This window comes from Salmo salar, chromosome 04 (genome assembly GCF_965601325.2).
Source record: "Salmo salar chromosome 04, fSalSal1, whole genome shotgun sequence".
In the NCBI taxonomy this organism is placed as follows: Eukaryota; Metazoa; Chordata; class Actinopteri; order Salmoniformes; family Salmonidae; genus Salmo; species Salmo salar.
In genome coordinates, this window is record NC_138294.1 from 66,914,217 (window position 1) to 66,935,904 (window position 21,688).

General features: G+C 42.4%; 2 protein-coding genes across 6 annotated transcripts in view; one reads left to right on the forward strand and one right to left on the reverse strand.

Annotated features, from left to right (window-relative positions):
* Positions 1-19,338, reverse strand: part of LOC106603445 (E3 ubiquitin-protein ligase TTC3) — a 61,616-nt gene extending 42,278 nt beyond the window's left edge. For 2 of the 4 annotated variants that reach the window (XM_014197134.3, XM_014197130.3), the window contains exons 1-12: positions 19,020-19,261; positions 18,511-18,586; positions 18,304-18,346; positions 17,893-18,049; positions 17,708-17,789; positions 17,562-17,615; positions 15,041-15,173; positions 13,065-13,150; positions 9,670-9,764; positions 2,883-2,945; positions 2,719-2,773; positions 2,212-2,398 (exon numbers count right to left, since the gene is read on the reverse strand). In XM_014197134.3, coding sequence (XP_014052609.3) covers positions 2,212-2,398; positions 2,719-2,773; positions 2,883-2,945; positions 9,670-9,764; positions 13,065-13,150; positions 15,041-15,173; positions 17,562-17,615; positions 17,708-17,789; positions 17,893-18,049; positions 18,304-18,346; positions 18,511-18,586; positions 19,020-19,051 — 1,063 coding nt within the window. In that variant the 5' untranslated portion in view covers positions 19,052-19,261. Of the gene's footprint in view, positions 1-2,211; positions 2,399-2,718; positions 2,774-2,882; positions 2,946-3,094; positions 3,180-9,669; positions 9,765-13,064; positions 13,151-15,040; positions 15,174-17,561; positions 17,616-17,707; positions 17,790-17,892; positions 18,050-18,303; positions 18,347-18,510; positions 18,587-19,019 lie in introns of those variants that run through there. The other 2 variants (XM_014197131.3, XM_014197135.3) reach the window with 2 other exon arrangements.
* On the forward strand, positions 18,558-21,411 carry pigp (phosphatidylinositol glycan anchor biosynthesis, class P). Of its 2 annotated transcripts, none has more exons than XM_014197089.3 (5): positions 18,558-18,580; positions 19,662-19,749; positions 19,937-20,009; positions 20,219-20,337; positions 20,859-21,411. In XM_014197089.3, exons 2-5 carry the CDS (start codon positions 19,668-19,670, stop codon positions 20,969-20,971), a joined length of 387 nt encoding a protein of 128 aa, XP_014052564.1. In that variant the 5' UTR covers positions 18,558-18,580; positions 19,662-19,667; the 3' UTR covers positions 20,972-21,411. The 2 variants fall into 2 exon arrangements, with proteins under 2 accessions (XP_014052564.1, NP_001135356.1); NM_001141884.2 differs by lacking the exon at positions 18,558-18,580 and adding an exon at positions 19,451-19,562 and having other exon boundaries at positions 20,859-21,407.
* Positions 21,412-21,688: the final 277 nt, after the last annotated feature.

Here is a 21,688-nt window from a genome sequence, read left to right on the forward strand (position 1 = left end):
TTTGAGAAATTGAAGTAATAGCATTTCAAAGGTTTTGAAAATCGCGCCACAGGATTCAACTGGCTGTTACGTAGGTGGGACGAATTCGTCCCGCCGGTCCCATAGAGGTTAAGAGGACAACCTGTTTTGAAGAAGGAACAAAGCTGGTAAAGGAAGCACAACCTACCCACAACTCAGATTACAAGACCAATGGAAGGAAATACATACAGTAAACCAATGGCATGCCATTGTAACGAACAAGGTAGGGTACCGCCATTTGACCACAACCTAAACAGACATTTCTTCTCCATAGCTCCCCAAAGGAACTTACATTTTTCATGTCTTCTTGATATAGAGGCACACTCTGGGTAGGGTTAGGATTAGCCACTCTCACTTTTTACTATTGGTTATGATCACAATTTATGCCCACTCAACATATGGTAGAGGTGCTTCTGTCTCATGACAAAAAGGTGCTGCAGTCTTAGCATGAAGGCTCTTGTTGGGGGTTACATTCATCTGCCAATGACAAGAGTTATACAATCACTCTGATTTGTTATTGAGGGAGTTTTACAAGGGCCCAAATGAGTATGGTAACCACAAGACAAGATGTACAATCCCCCCAAGAATTTGTCCCAGTAATTCACCTGGTTTTCTAAAAGATCAGTTGGTTTTAATATGAAATTCTAAACTCAGCAAAAAATGAAACGTCCCTTTTTCAGGACCCTGTCTTCCAAAGGTAATTCGTAACATTCCAAATAACTTCACAGATCTTCATTGTAAAGGGTTTAAACACTGTCTCCCATGCTTGTTCAATGAACCATAAACAATTAATGAACACCTGTGGAACGGTCGTTAAGAAACTAACAGCTTACAGACGGTAGACAATTATGGTCACAGTTATGAAAACTTAGGACATTAAAGAGGCCTTTCTACTGACTCTGACAAACACCAAAAGAAAGATGCCAGGGTCCCTGCTCATCTGCGTGAACGTGCCTTAGGCATGCTGCAAGGAGGCATGAGGACTGCAGATGTGGCCAGGACAATAAATTGCAATGTCCGTACTATGAGACCCTAAGACAATGCTACAGGGAGACAGGATGGACAGCTGATCGTCCTCGCAGTGGCAGACCACGTGTAACAACACATGCACAGGATCGGTACATCCGAACATCACACCTGCGGGATTGGTACAGGATGGCATCAACTGAGTTACACCAGGAACGCACAATCCCTCCATCAGTGCTCAGACTGTCCGAAATAGGCTGAGAGAGGCTGGACTGAAGGCTTGTAGGCCTGTTGTAAGGCAGGTCCTCACCAGACATCACCGGCAACAACTTCGCCTATGGGCACAAACCCACCGTCGCTGGACCAGACAGGACTGGCAAAAAGTGCTCTTCACTGACGAGTCGCGGTTTTGTCTCACCAGGGGTGATGGTCAGATCGTCGAATGAGCGTTACACCGAGGCCTGTACTCTGGAGCAGGATCGATTTGGAGGGTCCGCCATGGTCTGGGGCAGTGCGTCACAGCATCATCGGACAGAGCTTGTTGTCATCGCAGGCAATCTCAACGCTGTGTGTTATAGGGAAGACAGCCTCCTCCCTCATGTGGTACCCTTCCTGCAGGCTCATCCTGACATGACCCTCCAGCATGACAATGCCACCAGCCATACTGCTCGTTCTGTGTGTGATTTCCTGCAAGACAAGAATGTCAGTGTTCTGCCATGGCCAGCGAAGAGCCCGGATCTCAATCCCATTGAGCACGTCTGGGACCTATTGGATCAGAGGGTGAGGGCTAGGGCCATTCCCCCCAGAAATGTCCGGGAACTTGCAGGTGCCTTGGTGGAAGAGTGGGGTAACATCTCACAGCAAGAACTGGCAAATCTGGTGCAGTCCAAGAGGAGATTCACTGCTGTAGTTAATGCAGCTGGTGGCCACACCAGATACTGACTGTTACTTTTGATTTTGACCCCCCTTTGTTCAGGGACACATCATTCCATTTGTTAGTCACATGTCTGTGAAACTTGCTCAGTTTGTCTCAATTGTTGAATCTTATGTTCATACAAATATTAACACGTTACGTTTGCTGAAAATAAATGCAGTTGACAGTGAGAGGATATTTATTTTTTTGCTGAGTTTAGAAGGGTCCAAAATTTACCAAACAACTGCACTCAGGTTGGTCACTAGGGTCCTCTGTGTGTAAGCATAAAGACTGCGGGAGAGTTTCCCTGTTACCTTTGCTCTCCTCTTCCCTGAGCCATTTGCTCTCCTCCATCTCTATGTTGAACTTGGCATGTTGCTGCAGCAGGTCCTTCATGCCTTCTGGGTCAGCCTTGCACAGAGTCTGGGCCCACTCGTTGGCCGCCATTGCCCGCTTGTGTTCCCCAAGGAGAAACATCGCCTCACAGTACCGGTAGTGACCCTGCCACACAGGAGGGGAAGACAGCATCATTCACCACCACAGACATCATCATCATCATTTAGGAATGTTGGTACTTTGGGCATTAGCATACCACTCCACATAAGGAAACTTGTCTACAAAAATGTTAAGACATTTCATGCCTAATGAAACATTTCAACACTGATAATAGTCTCCATTTCTGAGCAATATAACTAGATAGCTTGTCAGTCAATCAAAATGTATTCATTTCACCACCATCAGAGGGTTTCTGATAAACCTTAAGAAGCAAATGAGGGAAATCTCATTAGAAATTCAGACATGGCTGTGGGAGAATAGCTTACCTTTGCCCACTCTGGTTGTATCAAAGTGGCTCGTTTTCCATCACCAACAGCTTTTCTGCAACAACAACAAAAAGTTATGCCATTGATCATTAAACATGCTTAACCGGTCTGTGTAACAGACTCCTATACAAAACAGGTTTGTTTATAGTTTGTGAAGGACTTACAGATATTTTTCACTACGAATATAGCAAAGCGCTCTGTTCCCATAGATAATGTGGTTTTCAGGGCTGAAAAAAATAGATAGGTTTATGTTATCAAATAATTCCTTCAACAAAAAAGAGAATTGTTAAGAAGTAGTCAAACTATGCAATTCTGGCCTATTTTCACAGACCAAATAGGAAAGATGGTGGTGATAGGTTGTTCAAAAGTGACTTACACTTCAGAGACATTTATGGTGCCATTAATTGACATTCTCAGCAGGAAGGGTGTTAATCACAGGACACGTTGAAGTCAAAAGGTACCTTAACACCAAGGACAATAACACATACTACTGATTTTCGACTGTCAAATCCAAATAACATTTTATTGGATCATATGCTTCATAAACAACAGGTGTAGACTAACAGTGAAAGGCTAACTTACAGGTACTTTTCCCCCCCAAAAAAATCCAGAAAAAACAAATACATATAGAAATAGTGACGATGTATAAAATAGTCAGTGAATTACAATAACATGGCTATATACAGGAAGTACCAGTACCGAGACGCTGTAAAGGGGTAATTGAGGTAGCTATGTATATATATACAGTTGAAGTCAGAAGTTTACATACAACTTAGCCAAATACATTTCAACTCCATTTTCCACAATTACTGACATTTAATCCTAGTAAAAATGCCCCGTCTTAGGTCAGTTAGGATCACCACTTTATTTTAAGAATGTGAAATGTCAGAATAATAGTCGAGAATGATTTATTTCAGCTTTTATTTCTTTCATCACATTCCCAGTGGGTCAGAAGTTTACATACACCCAAATAGTATTTGGTAACATTGCCTTTAAATTGTTTAACTTGGGTCAAACGTTTTGGGTAGCCTTCCAAAAGCTTCCCACAATAAGTTGGGTGAATTTTGGCCCATTCCTCCTGACAGAGCTGGTGTAACTGAGTCAGGTTTATAGGCCTCCTTGCTCGCACATGCTTTTTCAGTTCTGCCCAAACATTTTCTATAGGGTTGAGGTCAGGGCTTTGTGATGGCCACTCCAATACCTTGACTTTGTCCTTAAGCCATTTTGCCACAACTTTGGAAGTATGCTTGGGGTCATTGTCCATGTGGAAGACCCATTTGCGACCAAGCTTTAACTTCCTGAATGATGTCTTGAGATGTTGCTTCCATATATCCACATCATTTTCCTCCCTCATGATGCCATCTATTTTGTGAAATGCACCAGTCCCTCCTGCAGCAAAGCACCCCCACAACATGATGCTGCCACCCCCGTGCTTCACAGTTGGGATAGTGTTCTTCGGCTTGCAAGCATCCCCCTTTTTCCACCAAACATAACGATGGTCATTATGGCCAAACAGTTCTATTTTTGTTTCATCAGATCAGAGGACATTTCTCCAAAAAGTACAATCTTTGTCCCCATGTGCAGTTGCAAACCGTAGTCTTGCTTTTTTTATGGCAGTGGCTTCTTCCTTGCTGAGCGGCCTTTCAGGTTATGTCGATATAGGACTCGTTTTACTGTGGATATAGATAAAGTATCCGTTTCCTCCAGCATCTTCACAAGGTCCTTTGCTGTTGTTCTGGGATTGATTTGAACTTTTCGCACAAAAGTACGTTAATCTCTAGGAGACAGAACGCGTCTCCTTCCTGAGCGGTATGACGGCTGCGTGGTCCCATGGTGTTTATACTTGCGTACTATTGTTTGGAGAGATGAACCTGGTACCAGGCATTTGGAAATTGCACCCAAGGATGAACCAGACTTGTGGAGGTCTACAATTTCTTTCCCCTGAGGTCTTGGCTGATTTCTTTTGCTTTTCCCATGATGTCAAGCAAAGAGGCACTGAGTTTGAAGGTAGGCCTTGAAATACATCCACAGGTACACCTCCAATTGACACAAATTATGGCAATTAGCCCATCAGAAGCTTCTAAAGCCATGACATCATTTCCTGGAATTTTCCAAGCTGTTTAAAAGGCACAGTCAACTTAGTGTATGTAAACTTCTGACCCACTGGAGTTGTGATAGTGAATTATAAGTGAAATAATTGTTGGAAAAATTACTTGTGTCATGCACAAAGCTGCTGTCCTAACTGACTTGCCAAAACTATAGTTTGTTAACAAGAAATTTGTGGAGTGGTTGAAAAACGAGTTAATGACTCCAACCTAAGTGTATGTAAACTTCCGACTTCAACTGTATGTAGGGTTAAAGTAACTAGGCAACCGGACTGATAATTAGGGCCGGGAACAATACCAGTATCGATGAAAGGGAGGAGACTGATTGACGGAGTATTTTTAAGCCTTGAGACAAATGATACATGGACTATGTATGTGTGCCATTCAAAGGGTGAATGGGCAAGACAAAAGACTTGTGCCTTTGAACAGGGTATGGTAGTAGGGGCAAGGCACACTGGCTTGTGTGAAGAACTGCAACGCTGCTGGGTTTTTCACAATCAACAGGTTCCCGTGTTTATGAAGAATGGTCCAGCACATAAAGGACATCCAGCCAACATGACAACTGTGGAAAGCATTCGAGTCAACATTGGCCAGCATCCCTGTGGACCGCTTTCAACACCTTGCAGAGTCCCTGACCCAACACATTAAGGCTGTTCTGAGGGCACAAGGTGAGGGGGATGCAACTCCATATTAGGACGGTGTTCCTAATGTGTGGTATACCAAGTGTGAACTGTAATGAAAAAAAATACATATTTACCTGCCTCGTTAACTACATCTGCATAAATATTGATAAGTTAACCTGTTATGGATAGGGGGCAGTATTTTCACGGCCGGATAAAAAACGTACCCGATTTAATCTGTTTATTACTCCTGCCCAGAAACTAGAATATGCATATAATTGTTTGATTTGGATAGAAAATACCCTAAAGTTTCTAAAACTGTTTGAATGGTGTCTGTGAGTATAACAGAACTCATACGGCAGGCCAAAACCTGAGAAGATTCCAAACAGGAAGTGCCCTCTCTGACCATTTCTTGGCCTTCTTTATTCTCTTTATTGAAAACAGAGGATATCTGCTGTAACGTGACACTTTCTAAGGCTCCCATAGGCTCTCAGAAGGCGCCAGAACGTTGAATGATGACTTTGCAGTCCATGGCTGAAAAACAGTAGCGCATTTGGATAGTGGTCGATCTGAGAACAATGAGACGGGTGTGCGCATGCACGTGAAGAGTCCATTTTACTTTCTCAGTCTTTGAACGAAAACAACGACTCCCGGTCGGAATATTATCGCTATTTTACGAGAAAAATTGCATAAAAATTGATTTTAAACAGCGTTTGACATGCTTCGAAGTACGGTAATGGAATATTTAGAATTTTTTTGTCACGATACGCGTCCGCGCGTCACCCTTCGTTACCCTTCGGATAGTGTCTTGAACGCACGAACAAAACGCCGCTATTTGGATACAACTATGGATTATTTGGAACCAAACCAACATTTGTTGTTGAAGAAGAAGTCCTGGGAGTGCATTCTGATGAAGAACAGCAAAGGTAATCCAATTTTTCTTATAGTAAATCTGAGTTTTGTGAGTACCAAACTTGGTGGGTGTCAAAATAGCTAGCCTGTGATGGCGAGCCATCTACTCAGAATATTGCAAAATGCGCTTTCACCGAAAAGCTATTTCAAAATCGGACACCGCGATTGCATAAAGGAGTTCTGTATCTATAATTCTTAAAATAATGTTTTTTGTGAACGTTTATCGTGAGTAATTTAGTAAATTCACCGGAAGTGTTCGGTGGGAATGCTAGTCCTGAACGTCACATGCTAATGTAAAAAGCTGGTTTTTGATATAAATATGAACTTGATTGAACAAAACATGCATGTATTGTATAACATAATGTCCTAGGGTTGTCATCTGATGAAGATCATGAAAGGTTAGTGCTGCATTTAGCTGTGGTTTTGGTTTTTGTGACATTATATGCTAGCTTGAAAAATGGGTGTCTGATTATTTCTGGCTGGGTACTCTGCTGATATAATCTAATGTTTTGCTTTCGTTGTAAAGCCTTTTTGAAATCGGACAGTGTGGTTAGATTAACGAGAGTCTTATCTTTAAAATGGTGTAAAATAGTCATATTTTGGAAAAATTGAAGTAATAGCATATCTAAGGTATTTCAATAACGCGCCACAGGATTCAACTGGCTGTTGAGTAGGTGGGACGCAAGCGTCCCACCTAGCCCATAGAGGTTAAGTTTGCAGACGACACAACAGCGGTAGGCCTGATCACCAACAACGGCGAGACAGCCTATAAGGAGGTCAGAGACCTGGCCGGGTGGTGCCAGAATACCTATTCCTCAACGTAACCAAAACTAAGGAGATGATTGTGGACTACAGGAAAAGGAGCACCGAGCACGCCCCCATTCTCATCGACGGGGCTGTAGTGGAGCAGGTTGAGAGCTTCAAGTTCCTCTGTGTCCACATCAACAAACTAGAATGGTCCAAACACACCAAGACAGTAGTGAAGAGGGCAGGACAAAGCCTATTCCCCCTCAGGAAACTAAAAAGATTTGGCATGGGTCCTGAGATCTTCAAAAGGTTCTACAGCTGCAACATCGAGAGCATCCTGACCGGTTGCATCACTGCCTGGTACGGCAATTGCTCGGCCTCCGACCGCAAGGAACTTCAGAGGGTAGTGTGTACGGCCCAGTACATCACTGGGGCAAAGCTGCCTGCCACGCTACTGCTACTCTGTGTTCATCATATATGCATAGTCACTTTAACCATACCTACATGTACATACTACCTCAATAAGCCTGACTAACCAGTGTCTGTATATAGCCTTGCTACTGTTATTTTCAAATGTCTTTTTACTGTTTTATTTCTTTACTTACCTACACACACACACCTTTTTTTTGCACTATTGGTTAGAGCCTGTAAGTAAGCATTTCACTGTCAGGTTGTATTCGGCGCACATGACAAATAAACTTTGATTTGATTTGCAGAGGGAGGTGTTCATTTCCAGGGTCCTGAACTTGGTGATGAGACTGGATGGGACTATGGTGTCAAATGCTGAGTTGTAGTCATTTAACAGCATTCTTATAGGTATTCCTTTTGTCCAGGTTGGTGAGGGCAGTGTAGAGTGCAATAGAGATTGAGTCATCTGTGGGTATTTTGGGGCGGTATGCAAAGTGGGTCCAGTGTGTCTGGGATGATTATGGCTCACATCAACACAACCAGCCTGTCACTGGGCCATGGACTGTAACATCAATGTATACAAGTCAACTTCAACCTAAAACAATTTCCTGCATTTGCATTAATTTCTGCATTTCCTGCACTCATTTGAGATCGTTTCCACACTGCCACAACATGGGCATAAATACTAGGCCTTATTTTTAACCAAATGCTGCAATGGCGATTTAGATCAAAACACTGGGGTGAACTTTTGGAATAATGTTAATAGAATGTTTATTCTGATTCTATAGTTAGAATATAAATAATAGTGGACACTTTGAATACAGTGTTGTTTGACATGACAACGAACGAAAATGCCATGCATGAGTTATTGTGACAGGGTAGAAACCAAAGTGATGTTCAGTGTTTCCCTGGGGACCCTATCATCTTTATTCATGCTTCGCCCATTCGTGTGCGAGAGAGCGAGAGAGAAGCGGAGTAAACTATGAAAATTGACGTTACACACGGCGTATTACATTTAACAAACCAAACATTAAAATACAGTTATAGAAGGTAAAATAAAAACCCAAACCGGTCAATGCATAAATACCGGTATATAGTAAAATACGGTATACTGCCCAGCCCTAGTTCTCAGTTAGCCATTGTTATGCAAATGACACCCGAAAAGCCCCAGTGGCCTTGCCTTGGCACCAAGACAGAGCAGGTCCACTGAGGCCATGGCACAGTGACTCCCAGGAGCCGGACCTTGGAAAAACCAAAGTCTGATGCTTTTTTGTAAAACACCAGGGTAAATCCTTACTGGAAATGCACCAATTGGATGAAAACCTGGTTCAGTCTGCTTTCCAACAGACAATGGGAGACAAAGTCACCTTTCAGCAGGACAATAACCTAAAACAAGGCCAAATATACACGAGTTGCTTACCAAGACTACATTTAAATTGTTCCTGAGTGGCCCAGTCACAGTTGACTTAATCTACGGCAAAATTTGAAAATGGCTCTCTAGCCATGCTCAACAACTTCACAGTGCTTGAAGAATTTTTTAAAGGAAAAATGGGCAAACATTGTAAAATACAGGTGTGCAAAGCTCTTAGAATTACACAGAAAGACTCACAGCTGTAGTCACTGCTAAAGGTGACTACAGCTGTATTGACTCAGGGGGTTGAACACTTATCCAAATCAAGATGGCGTTTTATTTTCCATATTTTTAAAGATTGATTGTTGACAAAATATTACAATCTACACAAATCCATTTTAATCCCATTTTGTAACAAAATGTGGAAAAAGTCAAGGGGTGTGAACTTTCTAAAGGCACTATGTTAAAAATGTCAAATGCAGCCATTTTTATCTCAATACCAAATCATTTCTGGGTAACAATTAAGTACCTTATTGTGATTGACCATTTTAATTTAAAACAAACTATAATAGCCTCTTTGCAAGCCTGTTGATGTCACCAGGCTGATCAAAACTTAATCCCACCTAAACAGAATGAAATTTCAGACGGTCTTTTCCAACAGCTATTACACTAAAAGGGAATCATCATTTTCACATTACTCCAACCTGTGTGTGTGTGTGTGTGTGTGTGTGTGTAGAGATAGACATAAAAAAAACAGGACAATCACGTTTGACTGCACTTGGCCACTAAAACAAAAAATACCACTTACTGATATTTGATGGCTTTTGAATAATACTTGACTGCTGCATCATACTTCTTTTTCTGAAACTGATCATTTCCTTTAGCCTTCATCTCTTCACTTTTCTGAGGAAATAAGGAAAAAAAGTATCTTAAAAAAATAAATTGAAATAGAAAACATATGTCAACACAACTTACAAAAATGTAATGTAAATCCAGAGGAGGGTTTGTGTAAATCAGGGCTGTCAAACTAATTTTGTCCCGGGGGCCGCGGTCGGTCTTCAGCGCGGTCTGGAGGGAGGGCCGTACAGAAAATTGTTAACATTTCTCACCCATCAATTTCGGAATTTGATGCCCCCTGACTGAATGATCATGCAAAACAGATTTCCCCCTAAATGGAGATGGCCATAAACAATAATTACTAATGCTGCATAGTTCTGGAAAGGACTGGACCTCAGCTTTCTGGTGAAAATAGTTATACAATTGCTGAGGTGTACTCACTTGAGGACCAAACTCAAGTACATAGTAAAACTATGAAAATATTTAAATACACTGCTCAAAAAAATAAAGGGAACACTTTAACAACACAATGTAACTCCAAATCAATCACACTTCTGTGAAATCAAACTGTCCACTTAGGAAGCAACACTGATTGACAATACATTTCACATGCTGTTGTGCAAATGGAATAGACAACAGGTGGAAATTATAGGCAATTAGCAAGACACCCCCAATAAAAGAGTGGTTCTGCAGGTGGTGACCACAGACCACTTCTCAGTTCCTATGCTTCCTGGCTGATGTTTTGGTCACTTTTCAATGTTGGCGGTGCTTTCACTCTAGTGGTAGCATGAGACGGAGTCTACAACCCACACAAGTGGCTCAGGTAGTGCAGCTCATCCAGGATGGCACATCAATGCGAGCTGTGGCAAGAAGGTTTGCTGTGTCTGTCAGCGTAGTGTCCAGAGCATGGAGGCGCTACCAGGAGACAGGCCACTACATCAGGACACGTGGAGGAGGCCGTAGGAGGGCAACAACCCAGCAGCAGGACCGCTACCTCCGCCTTTGTGCAAGGAGGAGCAGGAGAAGCACTGCCAGAGCCCTGCAAAATGACCTCCAGCAGGCCACAAATGTGCATGTGTCTGCTCAAACGGTCAGAAACAGACTCCATGAGGGTGGTATGAGGGCCCGACGTCCACAGGTGGGGGTTGTGCTTATAGCCCAACACCGTTTGGCATTTGCCAGAGAACACCAAGATTGGCAAATTCACCACTGGCGCCCTGTGCTCTTCACAGATGAAAGCAGGTTCACACTAAGCACGTGACAGACGTGACAGAGTCTGGAGACGCCGTGGAGAACGTTCTGCTGCCTGCAACATCCTCCAGCATGACCGGTTTGGCGGTGGGTCAGTCATGGTGTGGGGTGGCATTTCTTTGGGGGGCCGCACAGCCCTCCATGTGCTCGCCAGAGGTAGCCTGACTGCCATTAGGTACCGAGATGAGATCCTCAGACCCCTTGTGAGACCATATGCTGGTACGGTTGGCCCTGGGTTCCTCCTAATGCAAGACAATGCTAGACCTCATGTGGCTGGAGTGTGTCAGCAGTTCCTGCAAGAGGAAGGCATTGATGCTATGGACTGGCCCGCCCGTTCCCCAGACCTGAATCCAATTGAGCACATCTAGGACATCATGTCTCGCTCCATCCACCAACGCCACGTTGCACCACAGACTGTCCAGGAGTTGGCGGATGCTTTAGTCCAGGTCTGGGAGGAGATCCCTCAGGAGACCATCCGCCACCTCATCAGGAGCATGCCAAGGCGTTGTAGGGCGGTCATACAGGCACGTGGAGGCCACACACACTACTGAGCCTCATTTTGACTTGTTTTAAGGACATTACATCAAAGTTGGATCAGCCTGTAGTGTGGTTTTCCACTTTAATTTTGAGTGTGACTCCAAATCCAGACCTCCATGGGTTGATAAATTGGATTTCCATTGATTATTTGTGTGATTTTGTTGTCAGCACATTCAACTATGTAAAGAAAAAAGTATTTAATAAGATTATTTATTTCATTCAGATCTAGGATGTGTTGTTTAAGTGTTCCCTTTATTTTTTTGAGCAGTATATATTTTTAAATCTACTCAAAAGCAGAATATGACAAATGCTTTCTAAATATAGCAACAACCAAATGATAAACAACTTACTATATTGGCTTTATGATCATATTTAGTGACAATTTCAGCCCCCCCATTGCATATGAACTGACAAGAGCATTTTCTGCCAAGCCTCCTCTGAGCGACAAAGAGATACCATTATAAGTGCTGCAGATTGGTTACTTCAGCTTTACGCACAAATTAATTTCGTCCCCAGCTGAGAACATCACAGCGATGAAACCACAACTGTTGGGAGTCGCTAGACTGTCCCCTTTCATATGCCGTCTCCTAGGCTGGGCTCCGCCGCTCAGAGGGAGAGCATATCGATTCTTTGCCTGGATAGGCCAGAAAATGTGACATCACTCCCTACGCAAACGTTGGGTGGGAAACCTGACACTTCAAGGTCAGCTCCGCCAACAGAGTGGCAGCGAAGAGAGGACAGATGGGGCTTTCTGGCACTATAAGGCACTGGACCCTACAACATTCACGGAGCGCTTTGTACACCAAAATGTAAGTCTGAACCAGTCCAGAACTGCTCAAAGTTCACTATATTGGGGACTTAACATCAAAGACGCTAGCTTTCATTTAGCAAGCAGGACACAGTCAAAGTCTAACTTAAAAACTACAGGGTTGGATCAAATCCAATCCAACACAACAGTGGAACTCTATTTTCAAGTATTGTGGCAGCAACATCATGTTATGGGCAGGGACTGGGGAGTTTCAGGATCAAAATAAATATGAAAGAAGCAAAGCCCTGGTAAAATGATACAGGAAAACCCACCTCAGTATTCTGAAAATCAAACCCTGGGACATAGTTTTATTTTTCAGCGAGACAATTAGGAAAACATTTTATAAAACTTTCTTTCACTTTGAAAATGTGAAGTAGGTTATGTAGATATGTAGGAAAAACATAATTAAATTTAAAAAGGGACTAAATTAAGGCAGCAAAATGTGAAAATAGTTAAAGGGTGTGTAGGTTATCTATAGGCACTGTAGATCCAACATCACATGTACATAGTTTTGATTTGGTTTTAGTCATTTTAAAGTATGTTTCTCTAAAAAACAAAGAATAACATTTTTAAAAAGTCACCCGTGGGCCAGATTGGCCCGTGAGGGGGGTCCAATCTACTGGTGTAAGTCATAGATCAACTTAGTCCATTACAAAAACACAGTATATCTTCTAAAACAGATTACTACGATTGGGACCATCTTTAGATAAAATTAGGTGAGGGCATTGGGCCCATCAAGGATGACAAAATATCAAATACAGGCTTCTTACCTCAATAAACCATTGGCAGGGGCCCTGTGCAAGCTCTCGCATACATGTTTTTTTACTGACTCCCATGGCCTGCGTATAGTGAGCATCTGATGAGAGAAGAGGTTAATGATGTTCATATTGGGACACATTCACTGCTAACCAAGTTCCCAGAGTAGGATAAACCATGTGACATTTTATTGCCCAGTAACCTTTCAGCCTCTAACCTACCTACCATGTTGTACCTTTCAACCCTCTAAGCTACAGTGAGGGAAAAAAGTATTTGATCCCCTGCTGATTTTGTACGTTTGCCCACTGACAAAGAAATGATAAGTCTATAATTTTAAATGGTAGGTTTATTTGAACAGTGAGAGACAGAATAACTAATAAAAAATCCAGAAAAACGTTTAAAAAAAATTATAAATTGATTTGCTTTTTAATGAGGGAAATAAGTATTTGACCCCCTCTCAATCAGAAAGATTTCTGGCTCCCAGGTGTCTTTTATACAGGTAACGAGCTGAGATTAGGAGCACACTCTTAAAGGGAGTGCTCCTAATCTCAGCTTGTTACCTGTATAAAAGACATGTGTCCACAGAAGCAATCAGATTCCAAACTCTCCACCATGGCCAAGACCAAAGATCTCTCCAAGGATGTCAGGGACAAGATTGTAGACCTACACAAGGCTGGAATGGGCTACAAGACCATCGCCAAGCAGCTTGGTGAGAAGGTGACAACATTTGGTTTGATTATTCGCAAATGGAAGAAACACAAAAGAACTGTCAATATCCCTCAGCCTGGGGCTCCATGCAAGATCTCACCTTGTGGAGTTGCAATGACCATGAGAACGGTGAGAAATCAGCCCAGAACTACACAGGAGGATCTTGTCAATGATCTCAAGGCAGCTGGGACCATAGTCACCAAGAAAACAATTGGTAACACACTACGCCGTGAAGGACTGAAATCCTGCAGCGCCCGCAAGGTCCCCCTGCTCAAGAAAGCACATATACATGCCCGTCTGAAGTTTGCCAATGAACATCTGATTCAGAGGACAACTGGGTGAAAGTGTTGTGGTCAGATGAGACCAAAATGGAGCTTTTGGCATCAACTCATCTCACCGTGTTTGGAGGAGGAGGAATGCTGCCTATGACCCCAAGAAAACCATCCCCACCGTCAAACATGGAGGTGGAAACATTATGCTTTGGGGGTGTTTTTCTGCTAAGGGGACTGGACAACTTCACCGCATCAAAGGGACGATGGACGGGGCCATGTACAGTCAAATCTTGGGTGAGAACCTCCTTCCCTCATTCAGGGCATTGAAAATGGGTATTCCAGCATGACAATGACCCAAAACACACGGCCAAGGCAACAAAGGAGTGGCTCAAGAAGAAGGACATTAAGGTCCTGGAGTGGCCTAGCCAGTCTCCAGACCTTAATCCCATAAATCTGTGGAGCGAGCTGAAGGTTTGAGTTGCCAAACATCAGCCTCGAAACCTTAATGACTTTGAGAAGATCTGCAAAGAGGAGTGGGACAAAATCCCTCCTGAGATGTGTGCAAACCTGGTGGCCAACTACAAGAAACATCTGACCTCTGATTGCCAACAAGGGTTTTGCCACCAAGTACTAAGTCATGTTTTGCAGATGGGTCAAATACTTATATCCCTCATGAAAATGCAAATCAATTTACAACATTTTTGACATGCGTTTTTCTGGATTTTTTTGTTGTTGTTATTCTGTCTCTCACTTTTCAAATAAACCTACCATTAAAATTATAGACTGATCATTTCTTTGTCAGTGGGCAAACGTACAAAATCAGCAGGGGATTTTTTCCCTCACCGTACCTATCACTAAACCCTGCCTGGGCATCAATGGGTTAATATTTTGTGAGAGAAGGCTTTAAAAACACAATGGTCTGAGTCTCAAACAGTCACAGTCACAGTACATCATCACATCACCATATGAACAGCAATGGATGACACTGCCTGACTCAGAGTGGTTCTTACACTCAGCGAAGATGAGTTGAAGAGCAGCAAAACAGTTCCCTCTGGGGCCCAGCTCCTGAACCTGCTGCTTGATGCGGGGCTCTCCTGTCTGCTCCAGCCAGCATATTGCATCATCCAGGACCTCCAGCACATGCTGACCAGAGAGTTACCAATCAACAAAACACTGATTTAGTCCTTACCATTGTCATAAGACAATTAGGGCTGGGCGATATATTGTATTCTAAGGTATACCGGTATGAAATTCTACAATACCCACTATAAAAGGTATTTTGATAGTGTTAAATATGAAAAGTTCTACAAATAAGAATACTTTGTCAGTTTGGTCAAAACAAAATCAGAGCGAAGAAAGCCCATTAAAACCACTTACTATTAATTTGATGCCATGTTAAGGTCATGTGCTACATACAAAGCATATTTTTAACTTTTACTATTAAGAAACGTAAAATAATGCCATAATTCTGAAAAAAAAATTGTGATATTATATACTGCTCAAAAAAATAAAGGGAACACTTAAACAACACATCCTAGATCTGAATGAAATAAATAATCTTATTAAATACTTTTTTCTTTACATAGTTGAATGTGCTGACAACAAAATCACACAAATAATCAATGGAAATCCAATTTATCAACCCATGGAGGTCTGGATTTGGAGTCACACTCAAAATTAAAGTGGAAAAACCACACTACAGGCTGATCCAACTTTGATGTAATGTCCTTAAAACAAGTCAAAATGAGGCTCAGTAGTGTGTGTGGCCTCCACGTGCCTGTATGACCTCCCTACAACGCTTGGGCATGCTCCTGATGAGGTGGCGGATGGTCTCCTGAGGGATCTCCTCCCAGACCTGGACTAAAGCATCCGCCAACTCCTGGACAGTCTGTGGTGCAACGTGGCGTTGGTGGATGGAGCGAGACATGATGTCCCAGATGTGCTCAATTGGATTCAGGTCTGGGGAACGGGCGGGCCAGTCCATAGCATCAATGCCTTCCTCTTGCAGGAACTGCTGACACACTCCAGCCATATGAGGTCTAGCATTGTCTTGCATTAGGAGGATCCCAGGGCCAACCGCACCAACATATGGTCTCACAAGGGGTCTGAGGATCTCATCTCGGTACCTAATGGCAGTCAGGCTACCTCTGGCGAGCACATGGAGGGCTGTGCGGCCCCACCAAAGAAATGCCACCCCACACCATGACTGACCCACCGCCAAACCGGTCATGCTGGAAGATGTTGCAGGCAGCAGAACGTTCTCCACGGCGTCTCCAGACTCTGTCACGTGCTCAGTGTGAACCTGCTTTCATCTGTGAAGAGCACAGGGCGCCAGTGGCGAATATGCCAATCTTGGTGTTCTCTGGCAAATGCCAAACGTCCTGCACGGTGTTGGGCTGTAAGCACAACCCCCACCTGTGGACGTCGGGCCCTCATACCACCCTCATGGAGTCTGTTTCTGACCGTTTGAGCAGACACATGCACATTTGTGGCCTGCTGGAGGTCATTTTGCAGGGCTCTGGCAGTGCTCATCCTGCTCCTCCTTGCACAAAGGCGGAGGTAGCGGTCCTGCTGCTGGGTTGTTGCCCTCCTACGGCCTCCTCCACGTCTCCTGATGTACTGGCCTGTCTCCTGGTAGCGCCTCCATGCTCTGGACACTAAGCTGACAGACACAGCAAACCTTCTTGCCACAGCTCGCATTGATGTGCCATCCTGGATGAGCTGCACTACCTGAGCCACTTGTGTGGGTTGTAGACTCCGTCTCATGCTACCACTAGAGTGAAAGCACCACCAGCATTCAAAAGTGACCAAAACATCAGCCAGGAAGCATAGGAACTGAGAAGTGGTCTGTGGTCCCCACCTGCAGAACCACTCCTTTATTGGGGGTGTCTTGCTAATTGTCTATAATTTCCACCTGTTGTCTATTCCATTTGCACAACAGCATGTGAAATGTATTGTCAATCAGTGTTGCTTCCTAAGTGGACAGTTTGATTTCACAGAATTGACTTGGAGTTACATTGGGTTGTTTAAGTGTTCCCTTTATTTTTTTGAGCAGTGTATTTTGGCCATATCGCCCAGCGCTAGAGACAACACACCAATCTGCAATGGTTGATAATGGGAAATTCATGCACATCAGGTTGCTAGATATTCCATGTGACAAATCAGGTTGACGAATGACTCCAATGAAAGCAGCGATTCAAATTTACCACCACCAAACAGGACATTCCGGTTTCCTTTTCTCTTGGGTATGTATCAGGTCAGCAGGGTGTAAATAGATTCCTGAGGAGTTCTTAACCAATGAAGATGGGCACCCTACCCTTTGGCTTCCATAAACACTAAGGAGCATTGTGCCCCATTTCCCAGGCATGAAGAGAACATTATTGTATTCTTATGAATAATTACTTTGAGGGGACAAGAAACCATGTTGCTCTAAAAATGGAGTAAGATATGAGCAAGTGGAAGCAGTGATTATGCATCATATTTGCTTTTTTTGGTGGGGGGGGGGGGGGCAAAGGCATGCATTCCACCTACCAAGTTAAATGTATTGCTTATCCAGATCATATGCCTTGTCTGATCTTCTAATAACTGGAAGAGAAAACAAATGACAGCATGAGTCTTCTCAGATTCAACACTGCAATTCCTGTATGGTGCCATTTTCATTGTAACAAGAAACTTACACATCCTTTTTCCATCGCTCTGAGGATAGCTTCCAATATTTCAATCCTGTGCAGTCTCTTCAGACTCAAGTCATTGCTGACACTAGAGAAGGAAAGGTGAAATGAGAACTTGAGTCTTAACACACTGTACTAAGGAATAAAGAATGTGTGGCAGGGAGTTAAATTACTCTCAAACTAATTCTTACTTTGAATCTAGGAAGCCCACTTGCACAGCCCAGCGTGTGGTGTTGTGATTCTCTCGACAAAGCAGAATGTGATACCAAAAGGCAGATACATGCATCAACTGTGCTGCTTTCTTTTTCAAACTGACAGAGAGTTTATTCCATCGCTCAAATGTATCATCTGCACCAAAAACAGAATGAGTTATACAGATGAACATAGTTTCTCCTCCCCCCAATCCCATTTGATCCTCAATCGTCACCCCCACTCTGAATGGATATGTTTGTAGTCTCCAACAGTGGAGGGTCTGGGTCACACCTGTCCAGCCCCAATACCTATTCCCAACCACCACAGTGAGTGTCAGTACTATGAGCAAGCAACTAGCTAGTGTCAGTACTAGATGCGTGTACGCGACTAGTGTTCTTGCTACTTCTTACCTGGAGGTTGCAGGGCTACAAAGGGATTGTCTTTGACATAGATCTTGAGGAAGAAAAGTTTTGTTAATAATGTAATGTCTAATGAGGTATTGCAAACGTTACATGATAACACTAGTAGAGTCCATTTTCAAAATGTATCTTATAAGTATTCCCTTCGGTCTTACATTCATATTTAATGACACGTCAACAATCATCCTTTTTACTTACAAATTTCGCCCCGTGTCTGATATCGTCGTAGTCCACAAACTCTGGACCAGAGTCTGAATCTGACATTTTGGTAAGTCTGAAACAAGAATCATGTCATCATGGAGTCGTGACAATAAACAGTAGCTAACTAACATTGCATGATTACTCAACGAACATGTACCGTTACCAAGATAACGTACCGCAGGTTAATTGACTGCTAAAACGAGCTAACTAATGTAAGCTAAAAGTGACAGTTCCGCCTCTAAATAACTTGTCTAGCTAAGTGCTAACATTACAACAAACTCGGTTAGTTAGCTAACGTTATCTGGTACTGTGCTTCCTACCAGTAACTAACTAACTATAACGTTAGCTAGATGATAGACAGGAAAGTTATACATCCATCTAACTAGTGAGCCATTGTCTAACTACGGGGGCATCTGATTGCCCGGAGCATCGAACCTCACCTTGAAAGAAACGTTTGCTAGCTAGCTAATTTAGTTTTGTTGGCTCGCTTACTAGCAACTACGCACCGTTCTTTCCTCGCTTTGCCGCGAGACAACATTCAGCTACTTTATCTCGACACCACGACCAATACATACACTAGCTACAAAAAATAAGGGCCAGTGCACACAACTTGCCTTTCTTGTTCACTTCCTGAAATTATTTGTAAATCTGTTTTATGGCCGGCAACATGTTCATTAAGGGAGGCGTTGCTTGCATTTGTAATCTGTTGCTAGTTTCCGAACCACATCACACATACATAAATAAGCACAGTCATAAACCCCGCCTATTTCTACAATGTATCTTCTTAAAAATGTTATTTTAAACCTAACCTTAACCACACTGATAACCTTATGCCTAACCTTAAATTAAAACCACATTTCTACGATATAGCTAGTGGAAACGTTCCTCCTCGCTTACGTTCACATGACAAAGTCACATGACAAAGTTACCAACATCCACTTCCGGAATGTAGCGAAACCAAATAATAAAGATGGTTAGAAGATTCCCTTCCTAGCCCTACGAAAAAGCGTCACGTTTCTGTATTTCGAACGAAGCATGCTGATGTTGTGGTGAATATATATATAATCATACATTAGCCTGTTACAACCAATCAATTCAGCTGTGTTATATTTACCTCTATCTCATCTCTCTTTTATATTTGTATTCAGATTGTCATGGTGGAAAATTCTCCCTCCCCCCTGCCAGAAAGGGCCATCTACGGCTTTGTTCTGTTCCTTGGCTCACAATTTGGCTTCTGTAAGTCCCAGTCATATGTCCTTTGTGTTTAGTCTGTTTAAGGCAATGACTGTTGAAGTTGGGGATTCAATGCCATATTATTATCTGTAGGCTATGTGAAAATGCCAAATGTGCTCTCAAATGTAGTGTCAATCAGCATTGTTTTAATGTACTTTATGTTTTTGACCCATTTCTGCTCCTTCTGCAGTTTTGTATTTGGTGTGGGCCTATGTACCAGATGAATGGCTTCATGCAATAGGGCTTACTTACTGGCCTCAAAAGTAAGTCAATCGAAATGAGACCACTGAACATGTTTATGTTTACCTAATAATTCATATAGAAAAAGAATACATCATTATATCAGGTAGAGCTACATTTCTGAACTTATTGGCAATCTGCTCATCTTTTTCCTTGATACCTGTATTTTGTATATTGCCCATGATGGTCCTGATTGAGTTTATTTTTTATATCCCATCTGCTGTCTCTGTAGGTATTGGGCTGTTGCTGTGCCAATCTATCTGCTGGCTGCAGTAATAGTCTGTATAGTAATGTTGTTTGGGGTGAACATGATTAACACTGCTCCACTCAGCTCAGTGGACAACATAACAGGTAAGCATCAGGCAGCAGGAGACTGACTGTATGGACACAATGTCCATACAGTCAATTGGAATTACTGTATGTCTGATCTGAAAGTATAATTCATGATAATCTGCATTGTAAGATTTCAGTATACCAGACCTGTGTGAGTGCCATAAATGTTTTCCCTTGACTTTCATGGTAACTTAATTCAGTGATCAGGTTCATCTGGTTCCTCCAGATGTCTGGAAAGTTCTACAATCACTCTATTGTTGTGAATTCCTATCTCTGTCCTTGTTTTAAACCAAGAAGTCCCATTTGAGATGAAAATAAAAACAATTCGTAGTGAGTCATGGCCAAGAAAGGAAACTCAACTCAAAAATTGTATATCACAAGACAATTAGACTAACAGATGACAGTATTTACTACCTAGAAGTTTTTAGCGCTAAAGGATTTTGTACCATGGATTTGTTTTCTATTAGGTTTTATAATATGTCTCTCTTAATCTAGTAACCGTCACTGTAACCTATAGCCTACCTTATTGTCTTGAACAGATGTCTATGCCAGAGGTCAGCGGATAGATGACTGCCAGAAGAGGGCCATACCCAGATTAAAGGATGTTTCCATCAGTGAAGTGAACAGAATTTTTTATTTATCACCTCAATGACAACCAGATTTGTCGCAAAGTGAATACGGGACCAGGAAGTATGGCATTACCTCAGTGAGGATGCTGATTAAGAAAATTAACAAATAGCTGATTGATGCAGTATTTTATATGCACTGCAGAGATAATTGCTTGATGGAAAAGTGTTTTCTCATATGATCCTTATTTAGTATTTGTCAAGAGCTACAGTTTTTTCCCCCCTATTGTAAATGTCTTTCAAATTATTTCCTTTTTTTTATTGGAATTTTCATTTTGTGGTATAAATGATTTGGACCTGGATTCACAAGTCGTCTGAAAAATAAATCTCAGAAGCTCCTCAAGAAGAGCGTTCTGTAGAAAGTTATTGGATGCAATTTTGTAACATTTATCACAAACTTCTCACACATTTTCATGTTAATATGTTCATTATCTTCTCGTATTAAAACCATGTGAACTGATCTTAATTATTATATTTGTGCTTTTTGGTTTAACTTATATAGGACTCCAGGCTGTGGATATGCTGTTGATCAATGGTATTAATTTTAAAACATACCTGCATGATATAAGGTATTGCTCGCCTGAGGTAGAGTACCTCATGATAAACTGTAGACCACACTAACAACCGAGAGAGTTTTCATCTATATTATTCATAGCCGTCTATTTACCACCACAAACCGATGCTGGGTCTAGGACCGCACTTAACGAGCTGTATAAGTCCATGAGCAAACAAGAAAATGCTCA

What these genes read in the sequence shown, in the direction of transcription:
- pigp (XM_014197089.3), top strand. Translation starts at nt 19,668, where the DNA reads ATGGTGGAAAATTCTCCCTCCCCCCTGCCAGAAAGGGCCATCTACGGC. An exon ending in CTTACTTACTGGCCTCAAAA is followed by an intron (nt 20,010 to 20,218) that starts GTAAGTCAATCG and finishes CTGTCTCTGTAG; the next exon opens with GTATTGGGCTGTTGCTGTGC. An exon ending in CTCAGTGGACAACATAACAG is followed by an intron (nt 20,338 to 20,858) that starts GTAAGCATCAGG and finishes TGTCTTGAACAG; the next exon opens with ATGTCTATGCCAGAGGTCAG.